The sequence below is a fragment of the Poromitra crassiceps genome (genome assembly GCF_964638095.1).
Source record: "Poromitra crassiceps genome assembly, contig: HAP1_SCAFFOLD_534, whole genome shotgun sequence".
Lineage (NCBI taxonomy): Eukaryota > Metazoa > Chordata > Actinopteri > Beryciformes > Melamphaidae > Poromitra > Poromitra crassiceps.
In genome coordinates this window covers 6,186-32,500 of record NW_028151874.1, presented here as the reverse complement: position 1 = coordinate 32,500, position 26,315 = coordinate 6,186, and the positions used below count along the sequence as shown (strand labels likewise).

Here is a 26,315-nt window from a genome sequence, read left to right as displayed (position 1 = left end):
AAGATAAGCCTTATCTCCAATCTCATGTTTTTTCTAGTTGTTATTGTAATAACAATTTCCCACAACAGCATGTTTTGTATTTGTGCATTTCAAATAAAATACTACTTTTCCAGTCATATATTGTCATTATTCAAGTTTAAAAAAATATTGTTAAAATCGTATCGTATCGTATCGTTATCGTGAACCCAGTATCGTGATACGTATCGTATCGTGAACTGAGTGTATCGTGACACCCCTATTGATAATAATACTAATATTGATAATATTATCATATGGCAATGCAAAGTAAATCTGTCAAATGTGTTTTAAACCTGAAGAGGTTCCTTTATATCAGGGTGAAAAGCAACCTTGAGAACAGATACCAGTATGTTCAATTAAAGAATTCTTATTCTGAACTAAGGAATGTTCAGCAAGGCTCGGTACTCTGTAGTCACGCTTGCCAGACTATCTCCGTTGTGTGCTGTACGTACCGGGTCCAAAGCTCTCTGTACTCTACAGTACATAAATAATATTGTATGGTGTAAAGTTACATTTGCTGATAACACCAATTTATTTTGTGGAAGGAATCTCTTGTGCTTCAGCCCCTCCACAGAGGGAGGTTGGTGCTCTCCAAACAGGACAAAAATAATGGAAACAGTTCGATGGGCCACTTCAAAAAGGCTGAACGCAGAGGACTGGAGCACACAAAATCACTGGTAAACAAATGCAATGAGGTGCAACGATTGACATTTGGACGCGCACAGCATCTCCCTCCTCGCTGTGCGCGTCGAAACGTCAATCTTTGCACCTTATTAAATGTTGATTTCGTGTGCTCCATTCCTCTCTTTGGGCCATTGACCTGTTGCCACAAATTGATTTTGCTCAGGGAAAGACTTGGAGCAACTTTTGGGTACAGCAGTACCTTTTTAAACAGTTTAAATATTTGAATTATCAAATTAACAATTAAGACACGAGAGCAGGGAAATGTACAGTAGAAGACAACAGGTTATTATGTTGTTCAACCTCCTTCATCTGCCCTGTTCTTATTTATAGATTTTCTTTGCTGCATTCTGCTTGTATTTACTAGCCTACAAGTTACATGTCGTGCAATCGAATCGGATCTAAGCTAATTGTTGTCTAATGTGATCGAGTCCGTGATCGGTTGGCAGACTTCAGATCAGCAGTACACACACACAGTGACCAACGGTCTGTTTTAATGCATCAAACACAGGAAATAACATAACATACAGTGTTAGTGTCGTACAGTAACAAATAAAAACAATTAACAAATTGTGTCCGTTTGATCCAAACAGGGCCTTCATCGAGGAGGAGGAGAAAGCTTTCACAGCAGCAGACATGGGCCGTGTTCCAATAGGACCTAGAGAACCTAGAGAACCCCATTGCACTGTGACACTAGGCTACGTCTCGATGAGACGTGCGGCGTTATTGACGTGGGTCTGCCGCGGTGAAACTACGATAGCTCGCCGACGCTAAGGCAACCAGCTAACGGGTCACCTTACTGATGCCATATGTGTTTGTGTGTGGTGTGTGCAGAGTTTTGGGGGGCACCACACTTCAAGGGGAGAGGCGACCACGCCCATTTTGGAGACCAGAAGAGTACCATTTCAGACTAGTGGAGGAGCGTGGAAAGCAAAGAAAACACTATTGGAACACAGCCCAAGCAGAGAAAGTCAACAGACCAATCATCAGGCAGCAAATCAGCAGAGGTGTGTGTGTGTGTGTGTGTGTGTGTGTGTGTGTGTGTGTGTGTGTGTGTTAGGGGGTTGCATGACACCAGATTTTTTCAAGTCGAACTTTCTACCAATAAAGTCGAGTCGGCGTCGACTAAGACCTGCATTAAAATAAAAATAAAAGTAGTGTTGTTTACTGACTTGATGACCGCAGCCCGCGGCGCAGGAGGGATGTAAACACAAAAACGGCTTGGGAAAACTCTTCTGGCCGAGTAATATGAACAGAGACGTAACTGCTAACACTTTGATGTCGGGGGGCAAACACGTTGCTTAGCTGTAGTGTCCAGGGTTAGCCTTTGCTCACACCTGGCGCTTAACATAAGCAGAACTGAAGTTGAGCTCACGCTTAACCGGTCACACGAGAAGCGCTCTCTTTTCCTCGGCGCCCCTTGAACCCGCCCACAACTTCCATTGACTTCGTGCCTGGAAAATAGGACTGAATCGCTTGAGCGCGGCTGGTGTGAACGGCTGCGCCGGTTAACAAGGACGCTGAAATGAAACCTGTGGGTTCAGCGTAGGTTGAGCTTAGGTTCAGCGTAGGTTGAGCTTAGGTTGAGCATTGCTTCGGCGTACAGTGTGTGGACGTGCCCTCATGCCATAATGTTCACGTAAATAGTGACTGCTTTAATCATGCCGCCGCCCCCGCTCGTGAATAGTGACTCTCCCCCTGGTTTCATCGTCCCGAACACTCTCACGTCACCTCCTCATCGTCCCGAACACTCTCACGTCACCTCCTCATCGTCCCAAACACTCTCACGTCGTCACCTCCTCATCGTCCCGAACACTCTCACATCACCTCCTCATCGCGCACACCGACTACAAGTCGGCTAAACTTTTTGATATACAGTAAAGCAGCTAATATTGTATAGCTCCTCTTTTAACCATCGCCGCCTCCTCTGCATCCCAGCTCCTTCAGTCTTGCACCGGCGGGCCACACACCGCGCTTGTCAGGGGATAAGGGCTTTAGTTCAGTCCCGACAACACGTGCAAAAATGTTTATTTAAACGGAAACGGAAGTGGTGCGTTGAATCATGCGAGGAAACATGACTGTCAACCTGCCAAACTGTGCACACCGTTTCCATATAATTGAACACACCCCAGCTGATCCCTGTAACGTTAGTTAGCCGATCGCAGCGATAAAGCACGTCTCAAACCACGTGAGGACTTCTCAACGTCCCCCGGTAGGCATCGACGCGTGAGAGTGACTCCGACGTGCCGACCCGTCGATTAGTTCATGCACACCCTAGTGTGTGTGTGTGTGTGTGTGTGTGTGACAGACAGCTGTGATTGGTTGCTATGGCGACAGAGTCCAACATTTCCCATCTGCTCTGTTCCGATTGGATGACCCACGTCTGGCGAGGGGCGGAGCCGTCTGGCTGTCCGTCACAGAAACCGGGGCTCACGATTGGCTCTCCTGTAGCGGAAACGGATCTCAGACAGTTTAGAGTTGATTCCCGTCCCGATCACTCCTTTCCTGGCCAGAGGGAAGCGAGCCAGAGTGGCATCTGGAGGATGGAGAGAATAACTGTTAGGTGGAGGATAGAGAGAATAACTGTTAGAGAGGTGGAGGATGGAGAGAATAACTTTGAGAGATGGAGGATGGAGAGAATAACTGTTAGAGAGGTGGAGGATAGAGAGAATAACTGTTAGAGAGGTGCAGGATGGAGAGAATAACTGTTAGAGAGGTGCAGGATGGAGAGAATAACTGTTAGGTGGAGGATAGAGAGAATAACTGTTAGAGAGGTGGAGGATGGAGAGAATAACTGTTAGAGAGGTGCAGGATGGAGAGAATAACTGTTAGGTGGAGGATAGAGATAATAACTGTTAGAGAGGTGGAGGATAGAGAGAATAACTGTTAGAGAGGTGCAGGATGGAGAGAATAACTGTTAGAGAGGTGCAGGATGGAGAGAATAACTGTTAGGTGGAGGATAGAGAGAATAACTGTTAGAGAGGTGGAGGATGGAGAGAATAACTGTTAGAGAGGTGCAGGATGGAGAGAATAACTGTTAGGTGGAGGATAGAGAGAATAACTGTTAGAGAGGTGGAGGATGGAGAGAATAACTGTTAGAGAGGTGCAGGATGGAGAGAATAACTGTTAGGTGGAGGATAGAGAGAATAACTGTTAGAGAGGTGGAGGATGGAGAGAATAACTTTGAGAGATGGAGGATGGAGAGAATAACTGTTAGAGAGGTGGAGGATAGAGAGAATAACTGTAAGGCTCCCTTTACACTACAGGTCTTGATGCCCAGTTCAGATTTTTTGCCTATCTGGTTTTTGTGAGTGCCTGTTTAGATCTGCTTTTAAAAGAGACCCATATCCCATAGCTGTGTTTACACTTCCTGTTTAGATCTGCTTTTAAAAGTGACCCATATCAAATAGCTGTGTTTACACTTCCTGTTTAGATCTGCTTTTAAAAGTGACCCATATCAAATAGCTGTGTTTACACTTCCTGTTTAGATCTGCTTTTAAAAGTGACCCATATCAAATAGGTGTCTTTACACTGGCTTAACACTTCTTGGAGCAACCCACATGCGTACATGAGGGTTTGTACCAGACCAGTGGGCTCCACTGGCTGCAAAATAATTTAGATTACATGGAGGTCAATGGGAAAATGGCTACTTCTCACTTGATTTGTGACCTCAGTAAACACTTAAAGGAGAATTTTCGTTTTTTTTGAACCTGGACCCATCTCCTGGCAATAATTATGATTTGGCCACTCACCCAGCGATGTCCGCGGCGTTTCTGGCCGTCCTAGCGTTGTTTTGAGATCAATAGCGTCCAAGTCAGTTGTAAAATGGAGCTGATTTGGGGCCAAGTGTGAGCCTGTCTTTCCTGCATCTAAATAGCTCTTTTTATTCCCGTTTTCGCCACATATCGTCGTAATGTGATCCCTCAACATCCACCAGAGTGATATTTCGCCCCAGGCCATTTCCTGGAGTCTCCCAGGGATCAAATTGCCTCAAACGTGATCTCGGTCACCAAGTCTAGTAAAGTCCCGCGATACTTTCCTGCCGACTGGCCAACTACAGGTAGGACGCTTTGCGGTGGTGGTTTTAGCGTAACCTATGTGGGGTTTGGCATAACCTTCGTTATTTCGAATCCCACATAGGTTACGCCAAACCCCACATAGGTTACGCTAAAACTGCGGCTCTTCTCGTCCAAATCACGTCACTTCTGTCAAATAACCAAGATGGCGATGGTGCAAATGCCAACCTCCAGGCTTCAAAACAGGAGCCCAAAAACCACTGGATGACGTCATGGTAGCTACATCCAGATATTTATACAGTTTATGTTTTATACCAGGGTTTTCTATGTATCCAGCTAGCTATTATTAGCTTGTCAAAGCAAAGGCTGTTTGAAACCTTAGCTATGTATTCAGATAGCTGCTATTAGCTTGTTAAAGCTTAGCAAGTTGGCTGCCAAGACAGCACAGCCAGATTGAACAACAGAACAACACATTTGAGCTATCTTGAATTCCATGCTGGGTAATGTAATTCCCACAATCTGCTTTAGTAAAAGCCTTTTTTGAAGAAGATAGCCAAAGATAGTGAGTGTTACTTAATGTTAACTAGTGATGCTAATGCTGGCACTTAATTAACCAGCCACAACTCGTGTCTGTTGATCTTGAATGTAGCTTTTTTTCTCCCGCGTACAAAACCATCGTCTGACACATTTCAAATTCCATTTGTTTCTGTGACTCTTGTCATGGCTTGTTAGCCAGCTAGCTAGCCAGCTGCACTCTACAGGCAGCACCGTCTGAGGCTGGCTATAGCATTATACATTATACGTCATTAAAACGTGTACGTTTATCGCCTTTTCAATGATGTGCGACTTGCAATGACAAGGAATATCTGATCTGTCCGTTAAGATGACAGACACATTGGCAGATAACTGATTCATAAAAAATGTCCACATATGATTGAGACCCGAAACAGATCTGAGAATATCTGATTCCATGAGCTTTTTTTTTCTCCTGTTTACACGTTCATAATACATCAATCTGAATTGGGTCACTTGTACCAGGCAGTGTAAATGCAGCCTCAGAGAGAGAATAGCCGTCAGATCAGGTTAAAGGGTGTAGCATCAGGTAAAGGGGCGTGGTTAAAGGGGCGTGGTTAAAGGGGTGCGTTTGCGTACTGAAGATGGCGTGGATCTTTTGCGGGTCGAGCGCGCTGCGTTGCGGGTGGAAGGCGGGCCGGCGGCTCCGCCCCCCCCTCAGGTTGCTGTTCATCAGGGTGTCCATGTCAAACACGCCCAGCAGCAGCGTGCGCGCCATCGCCGTGGGAGAAGGCGCCTGATTGGCCGCGTGCCAGGAGCGCACGTCACACAGCACGCCAGAGCCCGGGTACACCTCCGCCTGACTCATACAAGCACACGCACACGCACACGCACACACACACACACACACACACACACACACACACACACACACACACACACACACACACACAGACAGACAGGAGAGGTCAGACTCATCAACTGAAATGTATTTACAAATAAAGACTTAACCCTTGTGCCTTGTTTTAAAAGACTACCGTCAAAATACTGTATAATCCGGTCCAGAACACCAACCCAAAGCCTCAGGATTTGACTACTTGGTAATGAAAACTATGTGGACTTCATCCTCTTTGTGGAGTTCTCTCTCCTGATTGGATAAATAGGTGGTTGTTCTGATACAGTAGGTTAGGTGGTTGTTCTGATAGGTTAGGTGGTTGTCTGATAGGTTACGTGGTTGTTCTGATAGGTTACGTGGTTGTTCTGATAGGTTAGGTGGTTGTTCTGATAGGTTAGGTGGTTGTTCTGATAGCTTACGTGGTTGTTCTGATAGGTTAGGTAGTTGTCTGATAGGTTACGTGGTTGTTCTGATAGGTTAGGTAGTTGTCTGATAGGTTAGGTGGTTGTTCTGATAGGTTAGGCAGTTGTCTGATAGGTTACGTGGTTGTTCTGATAGGTTAGGTAGTGGTCTGATAGGTTAGGTGGTTGTTCTGATAGGTTAGGTGGTTGTTCTGATAGGTTAGGTGGTTGTCTGATAGGTTAGGTGGTTGTTCTGATAGGTTAGGTGGTTGTCTGATAGGTTAGGTGGTTGTTCTGATAGGTTAGGCAGTTGTCTGATAGGTTACGTGGTTGTTCTGATAGGTTAGGTAGTTGTCTGATAGGTTAGGCAGTTGTCTGATAGGTTACGTGGTTGTTCTGATAGGTTAGGTAGTTGTCTGATAGGTTAGGCAGTTGTCTGATAGGTTAGGTGGTTGTTCTGATAGGTTAGGTGGTTGTTCTGATAGGTTAGGTGGTTGTCTGATAGGTTAGGTGGTTGTTCTGATAGGTTAGGCAGTTGTTTGATAGGTTAGGCAGTTGTCTGATAGGTTAGGCAGTTGTCTGATAGGTTTGGTGGTTGTTCTGTTAGGTTAGGTGGTTGTTCTGATAGGTTAGGTAGTTGTCTGATAGGTTAGGTGGTTGTTCTGATAGGTTAGGCAGTTGTCTGATAGGTTAGGTGGTTGTTCTGATAGGTTAGGCAGTTGTCTGATAGGTTAGGTGGTTGTTCTGATACATGTAGTGTTAATTTCGTCGACGAAAACTATGAGGAAATATGCTCGTCGACTACCTATTTTCACTGATAAAGACTAGGCATTAACTAAATAAAAACAAAGTTGCGATGACAAAAACTATGGGGAAATCTATTGACATTTTCATCAACAAATAAAAACTAGACAAAAGTATTAGGGAGGGAAGAGAACCAATCAGAAGAGAATAAGAAGAAGTTAAACCGTTAAATCTGTGTCTGTACGCACATTCACACCTTAACACATTCACTGCCAGCCTTTTTTTTTTTACTGTAGGTAGCTTTTGCCAGAGGGTTTTTTTGAGGATTCTGGCTCATTTTACAAGAGCCAAGGATAATTTTCTGCTTGGAGTTTGTCAACACAAAGTTCACAAAAGTACTAATAGAATGTGTGCTTTCTCTGTCTAAAAGAGTTAGTTTGTAGAGTTAGTAGTTATGTAGATATTAGCCGTTGAGTACAGCATGGTTTCAGCGTCTGAGACAAAAAGCTGAGATAATCGCAGTTTTGTGAAATTCAATATCAAACAGTCACTTTAACCATTTATTTTTGGCATCAGTGAGACATCAGACATAAACAATATAGTTCTGAACAGTAATTTCCTCCATAGCAGCACCCGCACCCCCTCTCCTTACAACTCCTCCCTCCGTGGGCGTGTCTCCGTGTTTGTCAGTCACAAGCCAGTCTCTCCTGCCTGTCTGAGCAGTGAGCAGCAGCCTCTCTCTGGCGGTCCCTCGTCGGCGAGCGTGGATGTGGCTTAATCCGTTCTTGGATTTTCGGTTGAGAGCTTTGACGAAGCCTTGTGTGACTCTAGGCTTATGCTGCGCGCTTCAAAGTGTGCTTTCCACCCAGTCCACCTGTGGAAGCCCCCACCGCCGTGCGCCCGTGTGAAAGGTTTTCGCCTACAGTATGAGAATGAGGCTCGTTCGCTTCTGGGTCCTCGGTTGAGCTCAGCTGGAATGCGTGCGTTTCTGGCCAAACAACACTCAATAGTCTGAGCACCGTCGCCACTCAGTGGGTCGGCGGAATGGATTGCACACGCCCGGCGGCTCTAACAGTATAATAGAAGATGCAAAAGGGCCAGATCAAGGATCCACCGTCAAAAAAAAAAAACGACACGTCGCTGGCAGTTAACGTGTTAATACCATTCCATAATGACAGATTAATAGATCTTTCCAATGAGTTTGAAAAACTAAAACTAAGACAAAACTTTTAAAAAATAGCAGACAAAATTAACACTAGTTACATGGTTGTTCTGATAGGTTAGGTAGTTGTTCCTATAGGTTAGGCTGGTTGTTCTGATAGGTTAGGTAGTTGTCTGATAGGTTAAGTGGTTGTTCTGATAGGTTACATGGTTGTTCTGATAGGTTAGGTGGTTGTTCCTATAGGTTAGGCTGGTTGTTCTGATAGGTTAGGTAGTTGTTCCTATAGGTTAGGCTGGTTGTTCTGATAGGATAGGTAGTTGTCTGATAGGTTAAGTGGTTGTTCTGATAGGTTAGCTGGTTGTTCTGACAGGTTAGGTGGTTGTTCTGATAGGTTAGGTGGTTGTTCTGATAGGTTAGGTAGTTGTTCCTATAGGTTAGGCTGGTTGTTCTGATAGGTTAGGTAGTTGTTCCTATAGGTTAGGCTGGTTGTTCTGATAGGTTAGGTAGTTGTCTGATAGGTTAAGTGGTTGTTCTGACAGGTTAGGTGGTTGTTCTGATAGGTTAGGTGGTTGTCTGATAGGTTAGGTGATTGTCTGATAGGTTAGGTGGTTGTCTGATAGGTTAGGTGGTTGTTCTGATAGGTTAGGTGGTTGTCTGATAGGTTAGGTGATTGTCTGATAGGTTAGGTGGTTGTGCTGATAGGTTAGGTGTTTGTTCTGACAGGTTAGGTGGTTGTCTGATAGGTTAGGTGGTTGTTCTGATAGGTTAGGTGGTTGTCTGATAGGTTAGGTGGTTGTTCTGATAGGTTAGGTGGTTGTTCTGACAGGTTAGGTGGTTGTTCTGATAGGTTAAGTGGTTGTTCTGATAGGTTAGGTGGTTGTTCTGACAGGTTAGGTGGTTGTTCTGATAGGTTAAGTGGTTGTTCTGATAGGTTAGGTAGTTGTCTGATAGGTTAGGTGGTTGTCTGATAGGTTAGGTGGTTGTTCTGATAGGTTAGGTGGTTGTTCTGATAGGTTAGGTGGTTGTTCTGATAGGTTAGGTGGTTGTTCTGATAGGTTACATGGTTGTTGGCGTCTCCAGCGACACACTGGCTCTCGGAGCAGCTCCTCCTCAGCGTCTCCATGTCGGTCTGACTGCAGAGCGGCGCCTCCTCCGCTGGCCCCGCCTCCTCCTCGCCCGGGCCCAGTGGGGCACCGTACTCGGACATGTCCCCGCTCTAGAGATGAAACGGTATGAAAATCTCATATCGTGAGTATTAGTGACCAAAGTTACCACATCATCAGTATTATCGTGGTATTTTTAACATGCGGGAAAAAGCACCGATACACTCAGTGAAATAATTTCACCACCAGGTTTTATATTGAAAACTCAGAGGCAGAGGCAGGCTGCACACCTGCACCTGGGAGACTGTTGGACAGTATTTACCATGTTTCTCAACGTGTGGTAATCAACAGGGGCCAGTTGCACCAACTGGTCTTACACTGGTCTTAAGCTAAGTTGGTCGTAACTTTACGACCTAACAGCTACGCCGGTTGCACCAAGACGGCTTAAGCCTTCTTTTCACTACGCCCAGGCGTAAGAGTTACGCCTGGTCAGGAGGAGGCGTAGCGCCTGCCTGTAACAGAGATCTCCGTGTCTTATCAGCGGAGACCTTTTTGAGTCCTTACCGTCATCGTCGTAACACAGCCAGTTCTCCGTCTTTTGAAGCATGATGTTAGATTACAACAAACTAGTTGTGTGGCTTAGCCTTCCCAAATGTTGCCGTTAATTTTTTTAGAAATTAATACATAGAATTGGGAACGTTACTTTCAATTTCATTCAGACTGTCTGTCTGGCTCAATCGCCGCCATTTTTCCCCCGGAGCGAGGGAGGGTGGGAGGAGGGAGGGTGTAGTGATGCACATACAGTAGTAGTGGCTGAGAGAGCGTAGTGGCACAGTGACGCTCAAAGCAGGTCGCGAGGCACATTTTTGCAACATCATCCAATCAGGGTGCATTCCCTGGCAATTCACATGGACGCGCATTGCTACGACCGGCGTAGTTAAGACCAGACGTAAGCCCTGTTGGTGCAACAGGCGTAAATCCACTCTAAAGACTGGTCTTAACTAAGACCGACGTAGGAGTTACAACCAGGCATAGTTAAGACCACTTGGTGCAACCGGCCCCTGGGTTTTAATGATCCTTACCCCGCTCATGTCCGCACTCAGGTCCTCGTGTCCCAGCAGGTGGTCGTGTGGGGGCGGGCTGAAGTCGGCGTCCTGGTCGGTGGTCGCGGGGTGATGATGCGGGTACGAGACGTATTCGTCGCCGCTGCCCGTCGCCGTGGAGACGGACTGCTGTTGGTTGGCCTGGCCCAGAGTTTGCCACATGGTGGACAGAAGCCCAGGGATCTCTGGGAAACGGAGTGAGAAACAGATGTAGTCAAATAAAGAGTGGAGTAGGGATTTTTTTATTTTTTTATTTGACCTTTATTTAACCAGGAAGGGGAAATCATTGAGATTAAAAATCTCATTTACAAGAGAGTCCTGGCCAAGACAGGCAGCAGCACAGTGACATGGTTCCGACATATATAACAAACAAATATAACAAATATGACAACATATAACAAAATAAAACACTAGGAAGCACAGTTAACATCATTCATAGCATCTGCAGGCAGAGTTGGACGTTTCAAAATCTATCAGGAGCGATTTAAAAGCATTTAACGAGACCAGCTCTCTGAGAATCAGGCTGTTTTGTAGCTGGTTCCAGGAGGAAGGCGCAGCATACCTGAAAGCCTTTTTCCCAAGCTCGGTACGCACTCTAGGGACAGATAGTAACAGAAGCTCCTGTGTGCGTAGACGGTAACCTCCTGATTCCTTTCGATCAATGTATGCCTGTAAATATGCTGGGAGCAGACCAAGGATAGCCTTGTAAATAAAGGTGTACTAGTGGTTGAGTCTGCGGGTGGACAAGGCAGACCAACCCACCTGAGCATACAAGGTACAATGGTGAGTGAGAGCTCTCAGATTAGTAATGAATCTCAGTGCACCGTGATAGACAGTGTCAAGCGAGTGGAGGCATTGAGAAGATGCGTGCATATACAAAATGTCACCATAATCCAATACAGACATAAAGGTGGCTGCAACCAACCTCTTTCTAGCCTCAAAAGAAAAACATGCCTTGTTTCTGAAGAAAAACCCCAGTTTCAACTTGAGTTTTTTAACAAGTTGGTGAATGTGCGGCTTAAAAGAGAGAGTCATCGATCAGAATTCCCAGGTACTTGTATTGGGACACAGTCTCAATCTCAAAGCCCTGGAAAGATGTTCATTGATGTTCATTGATGTTCATCAATTATCGAAAATCGATAATTGATCGTTATTTTTTATTTTTTTTGCGGACTAGGTTTGGGTGGAATTCGTTCCTCCTCGCCCCACTCCATTGCACAGCCGACTAACGTGAGGTGGAGCTTCATATAGTCTCTAGTTTTCTGGCTGGGCACGGGCCTTTGTGCCAACAAAACTGTTTTAAACATGGGGAATTCACACCGGCATGCGCCGGGGACACAAACAAACGCACCCAGCGGTCTGGCTCAGGCCTGTTGATTTGACTCTTGTGCTGTCAGCTAAGCTGGAAGACGCCGATTGCCTTACATCATGTAACCTGACATGTAACATGTTTGTTTACCTGGCCACAGCGCTAGTGTCTGATATTCTTACTACACAGCGGCATCGCCATTATAGCTGGCCGAGAACGTGCAACGTTATTACCAGACCAGAGTAAAAAAAAAAAATATATATATATATATATAATTATTATTATTATTATTATTGCGCTATCGATAATCGATCGTTAATTTTTCCCGATTTTCGATTATGGAAATTGTTCAAAATGAACATCCCTAGAGTGGAGAGTCGATTTAAAGGTGCAGTGCAATATTTTGGCCACATGAGCCAAACTAATAGAGGGCAGCATTTCACCTCCTGCCACCCTCCTCCTCCGTGGGAAAACAATGCACTGCACTCGTCTTTGCTTTTAGCTAGATTGAGAATTCAAATGAACCTGGCATGGTTTGAAAGCTACTGGCAGGCTGGGCTACATCACCTAAATCTCTATTCCTCATCTTAGTAAGGTTAGTCATGTAACCAAGCGATGTAGGTCGTCTGTTACAGTACTGTTGGCTTTAAAAAAAAGTTCCATGTATGTGGAAGGAGAATGCTAGCACCATTAGCGCCATGTTCCAGGATGTATAGTCAAATAAAAACACAAATGTGGGCCGTCTAACATAGTTTGATGGTCCAGTGGATTATTCAAGCTTTCCTAGCCAAGTAGGGTGCATTTGATACATGTGGTAGTTTATTCCATGGCAGCTTCGGCCGTAGTTGCGTTTACTATTCTTGAGGACACTTTCCGGAGTTGTCGCTACTTGCTACGGCTACGCAACGCAGTTGTTTTGCTTGTCACTAAGGGGGCCAGACTGCTATAACATGAATGACCTGTTATGAATCAGTGGGGTCTTTTGTCATATTCGGGCACGAATATTCCCTCCGCCCCGCCTCCACCAGTGCAGGCCGTCTCGCCCCTCCGCCGCTGAATGGACCATATCGCTGCACTTCACGACTGTTCGCACACCTTGCACCAAAATGGTCGAACAAACCCCCCCCCCCCCCGCAATCAGAACCACATTACCCTCTTTTCGCAGAAAACTAAAAACACATCTTTTTAGATCACATCTGATTCCCCCCCCTGACCGAACTCTCCATACACCACCTATTCACTGTTTTTAAACACTTTTATATTTTGTTTCATCTGATTGTGTTGTGAATCTGTTTTTATTACTGCTGTCTATTAGGGATGTCACAATATATCGTCCCACAATATATCGCGATATCAAAACTTGACAATACGTATCGTTGAGATGAAATCTCATATCGCGAGAAAAGGAAGCTGAACATGGTGGCACTGATCTGCATCTGATTGCACGCTCGCTCTCCTTTTCATTGCTTTGTTTGAACAGACGAGGGACGTTACAGACACGGAGGATGAAAATGGTGAAATGACTCAAATTAGCGTGGAGGATGCCCCCTCAACTTACAAATCGATCGCAAAAAAATATTGTTAAAGTATCGTATCGTTATCGTGAACCCAATATCGTGTATCGTATCGTATCGTGAACTGAGTGTATCGTGACACCCCTACTGTCTATACATTTTGTTTGCTGCTGTTTTTTTTTACTGTTTTTCTATCCGTTTTATTGCTGTGCTGTACATGATCTCTGTACGTCGCTTTGGATAAAAGCGTCTGCTAAATGCCAATAAAGTATTCGAGTTAAAAACCGAAGCTCAGACCACGTCCGTGTCATTGATATACTCGTTTGTTCACAGAATTCATTGACTTGTGGGTTTCCCCCAGTTCCAGTTGCCTCTCGTAACGGACAAGCCCGTCTTTTATTGTCACACGAACACCACAATACATGCATGCGGCCACAACACACTCATGCTGACGGTGGCCGGTGAAAAGTGTCCTCTGCATTTAACACATCCAGGCATGTCCTTTCCTCCGAGGGGCAGGCCAGGAGCAGTGGTCGCTTTCTCGTACAGCGCCCGGGGACCAACTTCGGATGTTGTCGTCACTGATGATGACGATCTGATCTTCTGCATGTTTTTAGTGGGGGGTTATATACGGAGGAACCCCCTGGGGGAGCACGGGGAGAACATGCAAACTCCACACAGAGAGAAAGGCCCTTACGACGAGATAACCCACTTGGGCAGTAGGCACTGAAGATACGGGGGCAACACAACCACAGCGCCCACAGTGTCCCAGGCGAGAATCGAACTCAGGACCTTCTAACTGTGAGGCGACAGCGCTACCGACTGCGCTACCGTACCCCCTTGTGTGACATCAGCGTGTCCTCAAGAATGCCATTCTAACCGGGGACTTCTTCTGCCTCTCATGTTGGACTGAGGGCAGACGGTCAAGTGACTCAGTATCACCTCTTTAGGAAGAAGTGGTATTACAGGACAGGACGGGCCAGGGCTAGCTCAAGGCTAGCATGCTAATTTCAGTAGATATCTCTGCAACACAATACATCTAACGTCTTCGACATGAGGTCAAAACGTCCAACGTTCTCAAGATACTAACAAAGGATATCAGTAGGAGGGTAACGCCGTTCAATGCAGGTGAAGCCAAGCTGAAAGAATAGGGTAACACAAAAGTAATCAAAGATGGTGGCTCCACGGCGCTCTTCCCAGAATTAAGAAAGTTTTATTTAAAGGCTAGTTCATATAGCCCGGGGTACATTTGTACCCCAGGCTGTCAAACTGTTGAATCAGGCTAGAGGCTCTAGATAGGGACTAAGGAAGCGCTGCAGCCACTTTCCTTATTCTTGTCTTCTTGTTTTTGTTTTGTCTACTATGCACTTTGAGGATGTGTTGGTTGTCGTTTTGCACTGTTGTATGTATCGATGAGAAACAAGTGTCTGAGGATGCAAGACAAATTTCGGACTCTGTCTGACAATAAAGTAATATCTTATCTTATTATTATCTTATTAGAACAGGTTGACATAGCCGACATGTTTCAGCATCGCTTCTCAAGTTGCTATTGGTCATTTTCCTCAGATAAACCCGATGCTGTGACAGAGAGAGCAGCGGTTTGGTTTCTCTCACCGTTCACCAGCATGTTTCTCAACCTCTGGTTCTCGGCCGCCATCTGGGCCTTCTCTCTCTCCAGCTCTCGGACCCGCGAGCGTAGGAAGGTCAGCTCGGCGGCCTGCGACGGCGTCAGGGCCACGCCCGCCTCCAGCTTCACCGCCTGGAGGAACCCGGGACAAACTGCAGTTAAAGAGGGGAACACTGGTGTGGAACAAACGTTAATATCTCAACAACTATACATCACCAGTGTTTCCCCTAGCATTCAACGACGCCCCCGCCAGGCCAGAAAGAAAATTGCAAAAATAAATAAATAAGTGTGTGTGTGTGTGTGTGTGTGTGTGTGTGTGTGTGTGTGTGTGTGTGTGTGTGTGTGTGTTTTTTTAATAGATTTTTTTTTCTGCTCTCCCCAAAATTTCAATAAACCTTTATGGCATATTATTTACAATACAACAATACTGGTGTTGACAGTGATAGAAGATTACTCCCAAATCATTCAAAACAATGAGCATTTTGCTTTTAGGAGCATCGTGCCAGCGTGCAGCACTGTTCCAAAACGTGTCAACGTGTGTCGTCGTTGCCTGGGAAACGTACATCCCATAATAAAACTGTTTGCATCGCATCCCATAATAGTATGCTGATACTTGGGGATGCCATTGCGAACATAGATGCGAACAGGTTAGCTAAAGGTTTAGCGTCGCCAGCGAGGGCCCCCACCGTTGCGGTCGGGGTACGTTTCGAATTCCCTCCAGGCCTGAAATGTTTTCTAGGGGAAACACTGATCACATTGACACTGTGGGCGTGAGCAGAAGTAACTGAAGGGGTTGATGTATAATATAATATATATATATATATATGTAGTGTTAAAGTTGTGTGAACCGTCAACAAATTTAAAATGTGTGAATTTAGTAAAGAGTGCAGCCAGACAGCTAGAGTGAATTATGACATCAGTCACTCTAGGCTGGCTCCATAGGATCCCATTATAAAAGGTTAAAAAAAAAGTGATTTCTCAAAAAGCACAAATGTAAAAGAAGAAAGAGTAGTAGAGTATAAAAGTGGTGTGTTTAGCCTAGCAAGAAAGAGTAGTTAGAGTTCAAAGAGGGCCTGGTTTGAACAGTCCTCTCACATAGACTTACTGTACATCAGGGATACTCAACTTGCTTTGCCCGGGGGCCACTTTTGTGAAATGATAGAAGGCCAGGGCCCATTAATAAACAAACAATATACATTTTTCTGTAGCGGATTGTAGGTTTTTGGGGTGTCAGCCGGAGTTTAGTCTGACAATGTTGTGCACACCGGATAGTTAGTTAGGTTAAGTTAGTTAGGTTAAGTACATACATAAGTGCCTGGGTAGCGAGCAGACGGCGGTATTTGACAATTTAGCAGCTAAATCATAGATTATTGAAAGATATTCTATATTCCAGACTGAAATGCTATAATAAAAGTGGAGTATTGGCCAGAATGACATGAACATTTGGACACTTATTCAGCGGGTATCTTGCATGTTGCGTTCAGGTGCATTGTAAAAAACTAAATATACATATATGTATATATATATAGGCTATATATATATATACCGTATATATATATATATATTTTTTTTTTCCAATTCCATCGCGGGCCACACAGGGGGCTCGGGCCGCAAGTTGAGTATCACTGCTGTACATTCTATGAAAAAAAAAAAGAAAGAATACAAAGGCGTTTTTGGTAGGATCATGTTGCACACATTCCCACACATGACCCAAACAAAATGGGCTCAGCAAGACGATTTTGAAGTATTGCAAAAGTAATCCAAAGTATTTAGAATCTGTTACATAACTTTGAGTAATGGAATGGAATACATTACAAATGACATTTTAAGGCATGTATTATTCATCTGTAGTGGAATACAGCCTGTGTCTCTGCCTGGCTGCAGCCACACCAGCTGGATAAAGGAATATATTATCTAGCCTATATGAATTGAATATATGAATATAAATATAAACACCCGAGCTCAACATGATGGAAAATAGAGCAATAAAAAAGGTGTTGTGAATATAAAGAGACATTTGAAGATTTTAGTAATTTATTAATAATAATTATGAGGATATTATAAGAATATAAAGATACATATAGGTTATTTTACTTGATTTAATTTATTTACAGCATATATCATGGCTCTTTGTCTCGCTCTCTCTGCCTGCAGCCACATGAGCTGGATATAGCTGAATATATTATCTGCATGAATATATAAATACAGAGCTGGATACATGAATATATTATCTGTATGAATATATCAATATAGTTAAATATAAACAAAGGGTCAGTGTGCACTGTTTGTTATTTCTGTTAAACACCAAATGAAGTGTTGATCATTAAAAAAACCTAAAGCTCAGTGTCTGGGAGTGAAGCTAGCTCAATGTAATTACAAAGGTGTTCTATGAGTTATAAAGATAAATATTAATATACGTTTTTTTTATAATGATTTTAATGAGGATGGTCTATTAGCCTATAAGAATATAAAGATACATACTAGGTTCTATAGCCTGTCTCCCTGCCTGCCTGCAGATGAGTTGGATAGAGGAATATATTATCTGGCCTATATGAATATATAAATATAAATACAGAGTTGATAGAGGAATATATTATCTGGCCTATATGAATATATAAATATAAATACAGTGTAAAGCTGTTCTGACTCTGCCACACAGCCCAGACGGACAAACTGGACAAAGCCCAACCTTAACACGTCATGACGGTATCAATATACAATCGTACGGGGCCGGGCCCGGGTCCATATTTATTATGGTCACTTGGGTCCGGGGCGGGTCCTATTCTATCACCACGGGCCCCGGGTCTGTCCATTATGTGTGCTACCCGGCTGGATCCGAGAAGACCGGTGATCAGTGCTGATCACGAAATGCATGAAAACACACAGCGCGCGGCGCACGTGAGGCCTGGTCACAAACTGCAAGTAAATCCATAGCAATAACTAGCCAAGAGGGTTCCCTCCCTGCAGCCAAATGACTTCCTCATCTGCCTGAGGCGCATTGTGTGCACATGTGTGGATCACACTCTTCCCACCAGTTCCCTTCCGCCCCGAACAGGCCGATCAGAGTGCAGTGTGGTCTAGCGCAGCGCCCTGACCGATCAGAGGAGGCGCTAGTGCAGCGTCCTCCTGGGGCACATACCCTCAATCCGGCTTCCCGCCCGCAGACACAGCCGATCGTGTCTGTCCGGATGCCTGACCAAGCCAGAGGTAACAACGGGGGTGCGAACCTGTGACCCTTGTGTTGGTAGTAGTAAGGGTGCACCGATCACGTTTTTTGCCACCGATCACCGATTGCTGATCGCCTATGGGAAATATCTGCCCAACCGATCATCGACCTATCACCGATCACCGATATATAAACTCCTCAAAAAAAGTTTGGAAACGTTATTTCGGTCGATTAATTCTCCCCTTTAATAATACCAATTAGCATTGTATTTTATATCATTGGAAAGCCTGATTAGTGATAGGGCTTTTTTTTATTAAAAACATAATAATAATAATAATAATAATAATAATAATAATAATAATAATCACTGTGCCAATAATCCAAAGGTCTTGTTCCAATCACCCAAATGGTACAAAAAAGAATGTGTTTTTTGAGCAGTTTACACAAACAGGTATGCCACGCCTCCTTGGAATATGATGTCATATTGTTTCCTCCTCAGATGGTTAGGTAACAGCTTCAGTATTAGGCTACAGAAATGTATCATGTGTTGGTCCTTTTTTTATATTGATGGCAAGAAAGCGTCCACAAGGCGGAAATTCAAAAATTGTCCCAATCAACCTTAATTCACCGCATATGAATATACATAATGAAGATTTTATTAACAACTGTATGAATATGAGGATATAAGAACAATATAAATAGGGCTGTGTAACAATACATGCATACGCACAGAACCGTTTAGTCATCTCTACTTTTGTCATGTATCGAATTATAATATATATATTTATTGATATTTATTAATATAATATATTATAAGCAAATAATGATAGGAATATGAGGATATTTTAAGAATATAAACATACCGGTAGGAGGCTACAACATCACTCTGCCTGCAGCCACATGAGCTGGATAAATGAATATATTATCTGTATGAATATATGAATATTATAAATAAATAAATAAATAGCCTACAGTGTGCCAGTGTGTGGAAGTGCTCTCAGATTAAAGCACAATGTAGCCTAAATAGAAATGTGTTCTATGAGAACTGGATCAAGATTCAAAACAATATATATAAACCATGTACACATGATTAGGCTACGTGTGTGTGTGTGTGTGTGTGTGTGTGTGTGTGTGTGTGTGTGTGTGTGTGTGTGTGTGTGTGTGTGTGTGTGTGTGTGTGTGTGTGTGTGTGTGTGTGTGTGTGTGTGTGTGTGTGTCACTCACTCTGTAGCAGCCTGAGCTCGCTCCCTCTCTGCTGCTCGGACTGTCCGTCATCCCGCGGGCGGGCGCGGGCGCTCTGACCCGGTCAATTAAAAACCTTCAAGCAAAGAAAGCCTTTTATCTGACCGCCGCTCCTTTGATCTGAGCCGCCGTGCAGCAGCGTGTGCGGACCCGACACACAGAGAACGACATTAAAATTCATAAACAACTCCACTTCCTGCCTCCGTGCCTCGTCTGCTTCCTCTGTGACGTCACTGAGTCCATATAAGGAGACGAGGAAGACAAAGAGCCTACTTTGATCAGGGCAGACGGTGTTCCTTTCCAACATCATCGTGCAGCAAAATCTGCCATTTTGGCCTGAAGGAGGACTACCTCTGATTCGCTGTCAGTCATGGTTCTAATCTGTGCTGTTGTCCCATTGGCCAAGAAGGCGCTTTTTCAGGCCAAAATGGCGGCGGCCGCGCAGTTGTAAAATTAAAGCATTTCTTCACGCTTGCCTTCTAAACTCTTTGGTGAAGAGCCGCAAGAGTCCGTTTAAAGAGGTTAATATGACAAATTCACCGCAGCTGCAGGTGTGCTGCTCACTGTGACATGTGAGAGTTGCTGCACCATCATGGAGGGAAGGTGACTCGTCAGGGAAGAAGAAAAAAAAATCAGAGCGAGGTTATTCATTATACTCTTATGAATAGAGACAGTCCGCATGTCTGGGAACGCCCACAAAATGTTAAACGGCTGGCGCGCGAGTGGGGTAAAACCGGCCATATATCTCATGGGCTGACTCACCAAAAGAGTAAATAACAGTAAAATAAGAGTAATTAATTAATTATAATATAATAATGAATTAATTATAATCACTTGATGACCAGAACTTTAGTCAAAATATAAGACAGCGTTATGTGTTTATTTGAATTTCAGCACTTTTATCGCGCGCCCCCCCCCCCCCTTTATTTTTTAGGAATAGGCAACCTTGAAAATAGCCCCCCCCAGCTTTTCCCCCCTCAAAATCCAATCACTTCAAGAACCGTGTCCGAACCATGTAAAATCGAATCAAATAGACCCTTTTCACAGCAACCGTTTTGAGATGGTAAAGCAGGTGTAACCAATCAATACCATAAATGATGGTGCCATTCCATTTAGGTGTTCCAGGACCCTCGTTAATGTTAATGGTTACACATGCTTTACCACCTCAAATCGGTTTGCTGTGAAAAGGGCCCATGAGGTCCGTGGTCTAATTGTATCAGTCAGGGGTATGACACCTGTTCTTAACCTTTGTCCAGTCAACCTTTCATTTCAACAAATATACACACACACACGCACACACACACGCGCGCGTGAGCACACACACACGCACGCACACACACATTTGAAACTTGTCCGGACGTCTTTAAATAAATTTGCTAATTTTTGTTCTTGGAAACCACGTCTCTGCTCTCTCATTGGTCTTTTACCATTGTAAATAATCTGTATGGTTTATATGTTGGGATTAAGCTGTGGTATTTCCTTGGGTGAAAATCCCTAGGTGGCGTTATCAGTTAACTAGACCTGGTCACATTTGATTGAACTTTTTTTCTCTCGTAGCAAAATGTAGTCTAGTGAGTCATTATTCATGATTCTGTGTCTGTGATTAAAATTTGAGTAGCCTATAAGTAAACTCATTTCCAAGAAAGACGAGTATATTTGGAGATAGATAAATAGATAGATAGATAGATAGATAGATAGATAGATAGATAGATAGATAGATAGATAGATAGATAGATAGATAGATAGATAGATAGATAGATAGATAGATAGACTGATTGATCGATCAATAGATGGATGGATAGATAGATAGATAGATAGATAGATAGATAGATAGATAGATAGATAGATAGATAGATAGATAGATAGATAGATAGATAGATAGATAGATAGATGATTGGTATGCAGCCCCATCCTCTCTGCAAGAGATTGTCAAGGAGACAGTGTGGAAGCAGGGCCTTAAAATCACCTGCGACCCAAATCACATCCTCCACACAGAGTGAGCTGCTGCCATCAGGCAGAAGGTACAGGTTACCAAACTGTCAACTGAACAGGTATATATTTTCTTTTGTTCCTTTGTCAATCAAACTACTCAACAGTAAGAGATGATGCATTGCAGAGCATCTGTATGGTGCCCAACACTCCAGTGTTTCATATTCTCTAGTGCAGCGGTGCAATATTAACTTTTTCATTTCAACTATTTGGGGGGAAGGGTAATGTTTCTTTGTAAAGGGCTGGTGCAATATCACATAATCTTGGTCGATGTTTCTTTTTTGATGTATAAGGATAGTGACATTGAATGTTAAATGTAGTTTGATTGGACGGTGCGTGTGTGTGTGTATGTATGTGTGTGTGTGTGTGTGTGTGTGTGTGTGTGTGTGTGTGTGTGTGTGTGTGTGTGTGTGTGTGTGTGTGTGTGTGTGTGTGTGTGTGTGTGTGTGTGTGTGTGTGTGTATGTATGTGTATATGAGTCGATGTGTTATGACGCCTCCTACTGTTGTTCTCTGGAATGCCCAAGACAAATTTATCCTAAGGGATAAAGACAATAAAGGCTAATCTAATCTAATCTAATCTAATCTAATCTAATCTAATCTAATCTAATCTAATCTAATGCAAATCTAATCTAATCTAATCTAATGCAAATCTAATCTAATGCAAATCTAATCTAGATAGATAGATGATAGAGATATTTTATTGATCCTTTGCAGGAAATTAATTTGTCACATGATGCAGCTACATTCAACTGTCAGGATAACCAACAGGAGACAAACTGACACTGAACATGTCTATAGGCACAATAATACCAGAAAATAAGGTACTGAGAGTACCTAGGATGTACTATAAATATCTAATAGCCTACAGCATAATGCTAAAATACTGAAAGTGCAAAATGTGCATAAAGTGACTGAAGTATCCAAAAGTATAAAACACATAAGTATAAGAAGTCTACAAACATAACTATGTTACCCCCAGAGTCACATACTACCTACAAGACTAAAACTATATCTGCTGAGAAGCCTCCAGAGTCACATACTATACCTACAAGACTAAAACTAGATCTGCTGAGAAGCCTCCAGACTCACATACTACCTACAAGACTAAAACTATATCTGCTGAGAAGCCTCCAGACTCACATACTATACCTACAAGACTAAAACTAGATCTGCTGAGAAGCCTCCAGACTCACATACTATACCTACAAGACTAAAACTAGATCTGCTGAGAAGCCTCCAGACTCACATACTATACCTACAAGACTAAAACTAGATCTGCTGAGAAGCCTCCAGACTCACATACTATACCTACAAGACTAAAACTAGATCTGCTGAGAAGCCTCCAGACTCACATACTACCTACAAGACTAAAACTAGATCTGCTGAGAAGCCTCCAGACTCACATACTATACCTACAAGACTAAAACTAGATATGCTTATTTAGTGTGCAAATTAAAAGGCCTGATGGCAGCTAACAGGAAGGACTTCCTGTAACGTTCAGCCCTGCACCTGGGTGGGATCAGCCTCTGACTGAAGGTGCTTTGCTGAACCACCACCAGGGCATGGAGTGGAATTTAGATAGCAAATAACTTTACTTTACTTTACTTTACTTTATTGCATTTAGCAGACGCTTTTATGACCACATCAACATTTCCATTGTTCCTTTATGCTGAGGGTGGGGGTGGGCCCTTCTCCAATATTGACACCAGTGTTTAGCACCAATCTTCACTAAAACTCCCACACATCACTGTTCACACCACAAGCCATTTCTGTTCAGGCCTGGGTGGCCCTAGAAGAGCTGCGCTTCCTGCTGTGGCCACAGGGAGGAGCCACAACTGCTATGAAGTTTTCTGCATGATCAATCTTCAGCTATTAATAGGCAACAGGGTTGGGATCAATTTACTGTCAATTCACTCAATTCAGAATAAAAATGAAAACTGCACTTCTTAGTGTTGTCCAGTAGAGTCCTTATCCTCTATTACCTTTACAGGTTGTAGACAATAACCATATCGCAAAAGAAATTCAGCTTTTCAAATGTGAAGGAAAATGCATTAAATTGACATGTTTGATATAATTAAAGTTAATTGAGCTCAGACCTGCTCCAGACATTATAATGATATGAATGTCTCCAGGAAAAATTAACACTTTTCATTCTTAAGGTCCTTACACACCGAGCACGTTTTTTTCGTGCGATTAATTTGCACGTGAATAATATTTTCCGAACCTATATCAGTCAATGCAACCGTGCATACCAACGGCGAAGTTTCGCCGAGCGTTATTGCGGTGTTTATTTTTTTGAACCACGGTCGATTTTTCTGAAATTCGCTTCCGACGTGTACACATCTGTGACTGTGATTGACAGGTGGGTCAAAACTCGCATCGCAATTTCGTGCCGTATATTCGCATCGCTCTTGATGTGTAAGGACCTTTAGTCTTGTGGATGATACTGATGTGATGCTATCTGGAACCAAGGCAAGGCTCTCTATGTTTCTCTCTCACATACACACCATGTCTCTCTGTGTGTCTCACATCATAGGCTACACACTTTTGTTTATTTTCATTGAAAAGTTTAACTTAACTTAACTTAAATTAACTTAACTTTTATATTTTATATAAACACTCTCACTACATGGATAAGTTTGTTGTTTGCAACACGCTATTACTGTTACAGGAAGGCACCCCGGTCTATTTTTAACAGTTCGTGTCTCTGATCGTAATCAGATTATAGCAGTGCTACATAGCAGGTTCCTCTGCAAAACCACATCCTTAATACGAGTGCAGAGTGGGCAGAACATTCTCAGATGGATATCAGTAGAGGTGTGTTTGTCATGTGACTGATAGACTTATCATGTTATGTATATTAGATCTCTGCTGATGTGTTTGAGCGTATCTGCAGTCTGGACAGAGAGAGGAGAGGACCAGCGATGAGCTCATCAGTGACCAGTGGATTTCTTCTCTTCCTTCTGTCTGTCTCAGGTATTGTATAATGAGTGGAACAGTGGAATAAGCTTCAATGTAGTCGTGTCGGATGTTCAACTTTTTCTGTCTTGTCTCATGTGGTTATTTATAGATTTTATTTCTGCTTTGGAAATTGCCTGCCGTTCATCAATATCAGTCAAATATATGAGATTTTGTCAAACAAGGTCTGAGGTTATTACAAAAAGATATGCAGATTTTTTGTTGTCAATCACTTTGTGAGAGTAGGTGTCTTTTTTCAAATGGTGATTTCTCACGTTATCTTTATGGTATTTCTGCTTTACTGGAAGAGAGACATAGCAAAGAGTTGACATGTGACAGACTTTAACTCTGCTTTCTCATAGCAACATGATTATGTTATTGTGTATCCATACTAAACTCTACCAGTTGACTTATATGGTTTATGCTAATGAGCCTTAGAGTTTTCTGGGTGTCGACAGTTTGGTTTCACACTTCCTCCGCAGCAACATGTGAACAACGCCTTTGGCTCTTAATGTAGATTTGGAGTGTTTTATAGATTTATAGATTTTTTATTTAATGGCCAATGGAACATTGATAAAGAGAACAAGGAGAAATTCGGCCCTGGACCACGTGTGGCGTGTGGCAACGGCGGGGGCAGGCATCCCTGGGTTGTGGCTAGATGGGGTGCAGCCACGGATGGAGTGATGTGAAATGGTGGCAATTGTTATTATTCCGTGTAATTTGTGTTACTTCTTGTATAGTGTCATGATGAAAGCAAAGATACAAGAGGGTGAGATAAAGGATACATCCCCCCAATATTGAAGTAGCCTATATCACTGTGTGTGTGTGTGTGTGTGTGTGTGTGTGTGTGTGTGTGTGTGTGTGTGTGTGTGTGTGCGTGCGTGTGTGTGTGTGTGTGTGTGTGTGTGTGTGCGTGTGCGGTTGTGTGTGTAAAGTAAAGTTAAAGTCCGACTGATTGTCACACACCTGAGTGTGCGAAATTTGTTCTCCGCATTTGACCCATCCCCTGGGGGAGCGGTGAGCAGCAGCAGTGCAGCGCTCGGGAATCATATGGTGATCTAACCCCCCAATTCCAACCATTTGATGCTGAGTGCCAAGCAGGGAGGCAAATGGGTCCCATTGTTATAGCCTTTGGTATGACTCAGCCGGGGATCGAACTCACGACCTCCCAGTCACAGGGCGGACACTCAAACCACAAGGCCACTGAGCTGGTTAAGTGTGTGTGTGTGTGTGTGTGTGTGTGTGTGTGTGTGTGTGTGTGTGTGTGTGTGTGTGTGTGTGTGTGTGTGTGTGTGTGTGTGTGTGTGTGTGTGTGTGTGTGTGTGTGTGTGTGTGTGTGTGTGTGTGTGTGTGTGTGTGTGTGTGTGTGTGCGTGTGTGCGTGTGTGTGTGTGTGACTTCCTCTAGTCTAGACCAATATAACCATATTTTAAAAATTTCTGATCACCTTATTATTATTATTATTTTTTAGGGCTTTATAGCATGAATGAGAGATGAATAGAGGGGGGCCAGCTATTAGAATTTTTGTAAAAAAAAAAAAAAAAATGAAAAAGAAGTCATATTTGAGATCCGGGGCTTTTCATAAAAGATTGGGGCTGTAGCCCTGAAAGGCCAGGCCAGACAGAAATCGGCCTCCCACAGTAAAACCTCCGACTCGTCTTCCTCTCCTTTTACACACGACATACAGGGGCAGGGAGGGAATGACACATGCAACATTTAACATTTAACCTCTACTCTCGCCCTTGGACCGAGCGGACGCAATCTCCTCCCTCTCCAGCTTTCCTGACTTCCCACAGCCTGCTCCCTGCAAATAATCTTTTCCTTTCCGCTGTCTCTTCATAAACCCTGAGGAATTATGGAATTAATTAGCTGG

At 43.5% G+C, this 26,315-nt stretch overlaps 1 protein-coding gene across 2 annotated transcripts; it reads right to left on the bottom strand.

The window, feature by feature from the left end:
- Window positions 1-1,224: 1,224 nt before the first annotated feature.
- On the bottom strand, window positions 1,225-19,544 carry LOC310771334 (uncharacterized protein). 2 transcript variants are annotated; one of them, XR_014552411.1, is made up of 7 exons: window positions 19,477-19,544; window positions 15,074-15,218; window positions 10,616-10,821; window positions 9,491-9,646; window positions 5,868-6,087; window positions 2,514-3,235; window positions 1,225-2,420 (listed from the first exon to the last, which is right to left on the bottom strand). XR_014552411.1 is itself a non-coding variant. In XM_083663969.1 (6 exons), the coding sequence occupies exons 1-6, from the start codon at window positions 19,525-19,527 to the stop codon at window positions 3,114-3,116; spliced, it is 900 nt and encodes a 299-aa protein (XP_083520095.1). In that variant the 5' UTR covers window positions 19,528-19,544; the 3' UTR covers window positions 1,225-3,113. The 2 variants fall into 2 exon arrangements, 1 of the variants encoding a protein (XP_083520095.1); XM_083663969.1 differs by having other exon boundaries at window positions 1,225-3,235.
- Between the last annotated feature and the right edge of the window lie 6,771 nt (window positions 19,545-26,315).

What these genes read in the sequence shown, in the direction of transcription:
- LOC310771334 (XM_083663969.1), bottom strand. Translation starts at nt 19,527, where the DNA reads ATGACGGACAGTCCGAGCAGCAGAGAGGGAGCGAGCTCAGGCTGCTAC. An exon ending in GAGAAACATGCTGGTGAACG is followed by an intron (nt 10,822 to 15,073) that starts GTGAGAGAAACC and finishes TCCGTTTCCCAG; the next exon opens with AGATCCCTGGGCTTCTGTCC. An exon ending in CTGGAGACGCCAACAACCAT is followed by an intron (nt 6,088 to 9,490) that starts GTAACCTATCAG and finishes TGTATGAGTCAG; the next exon opens with GCGGAGGTGTACCCGGGCTC.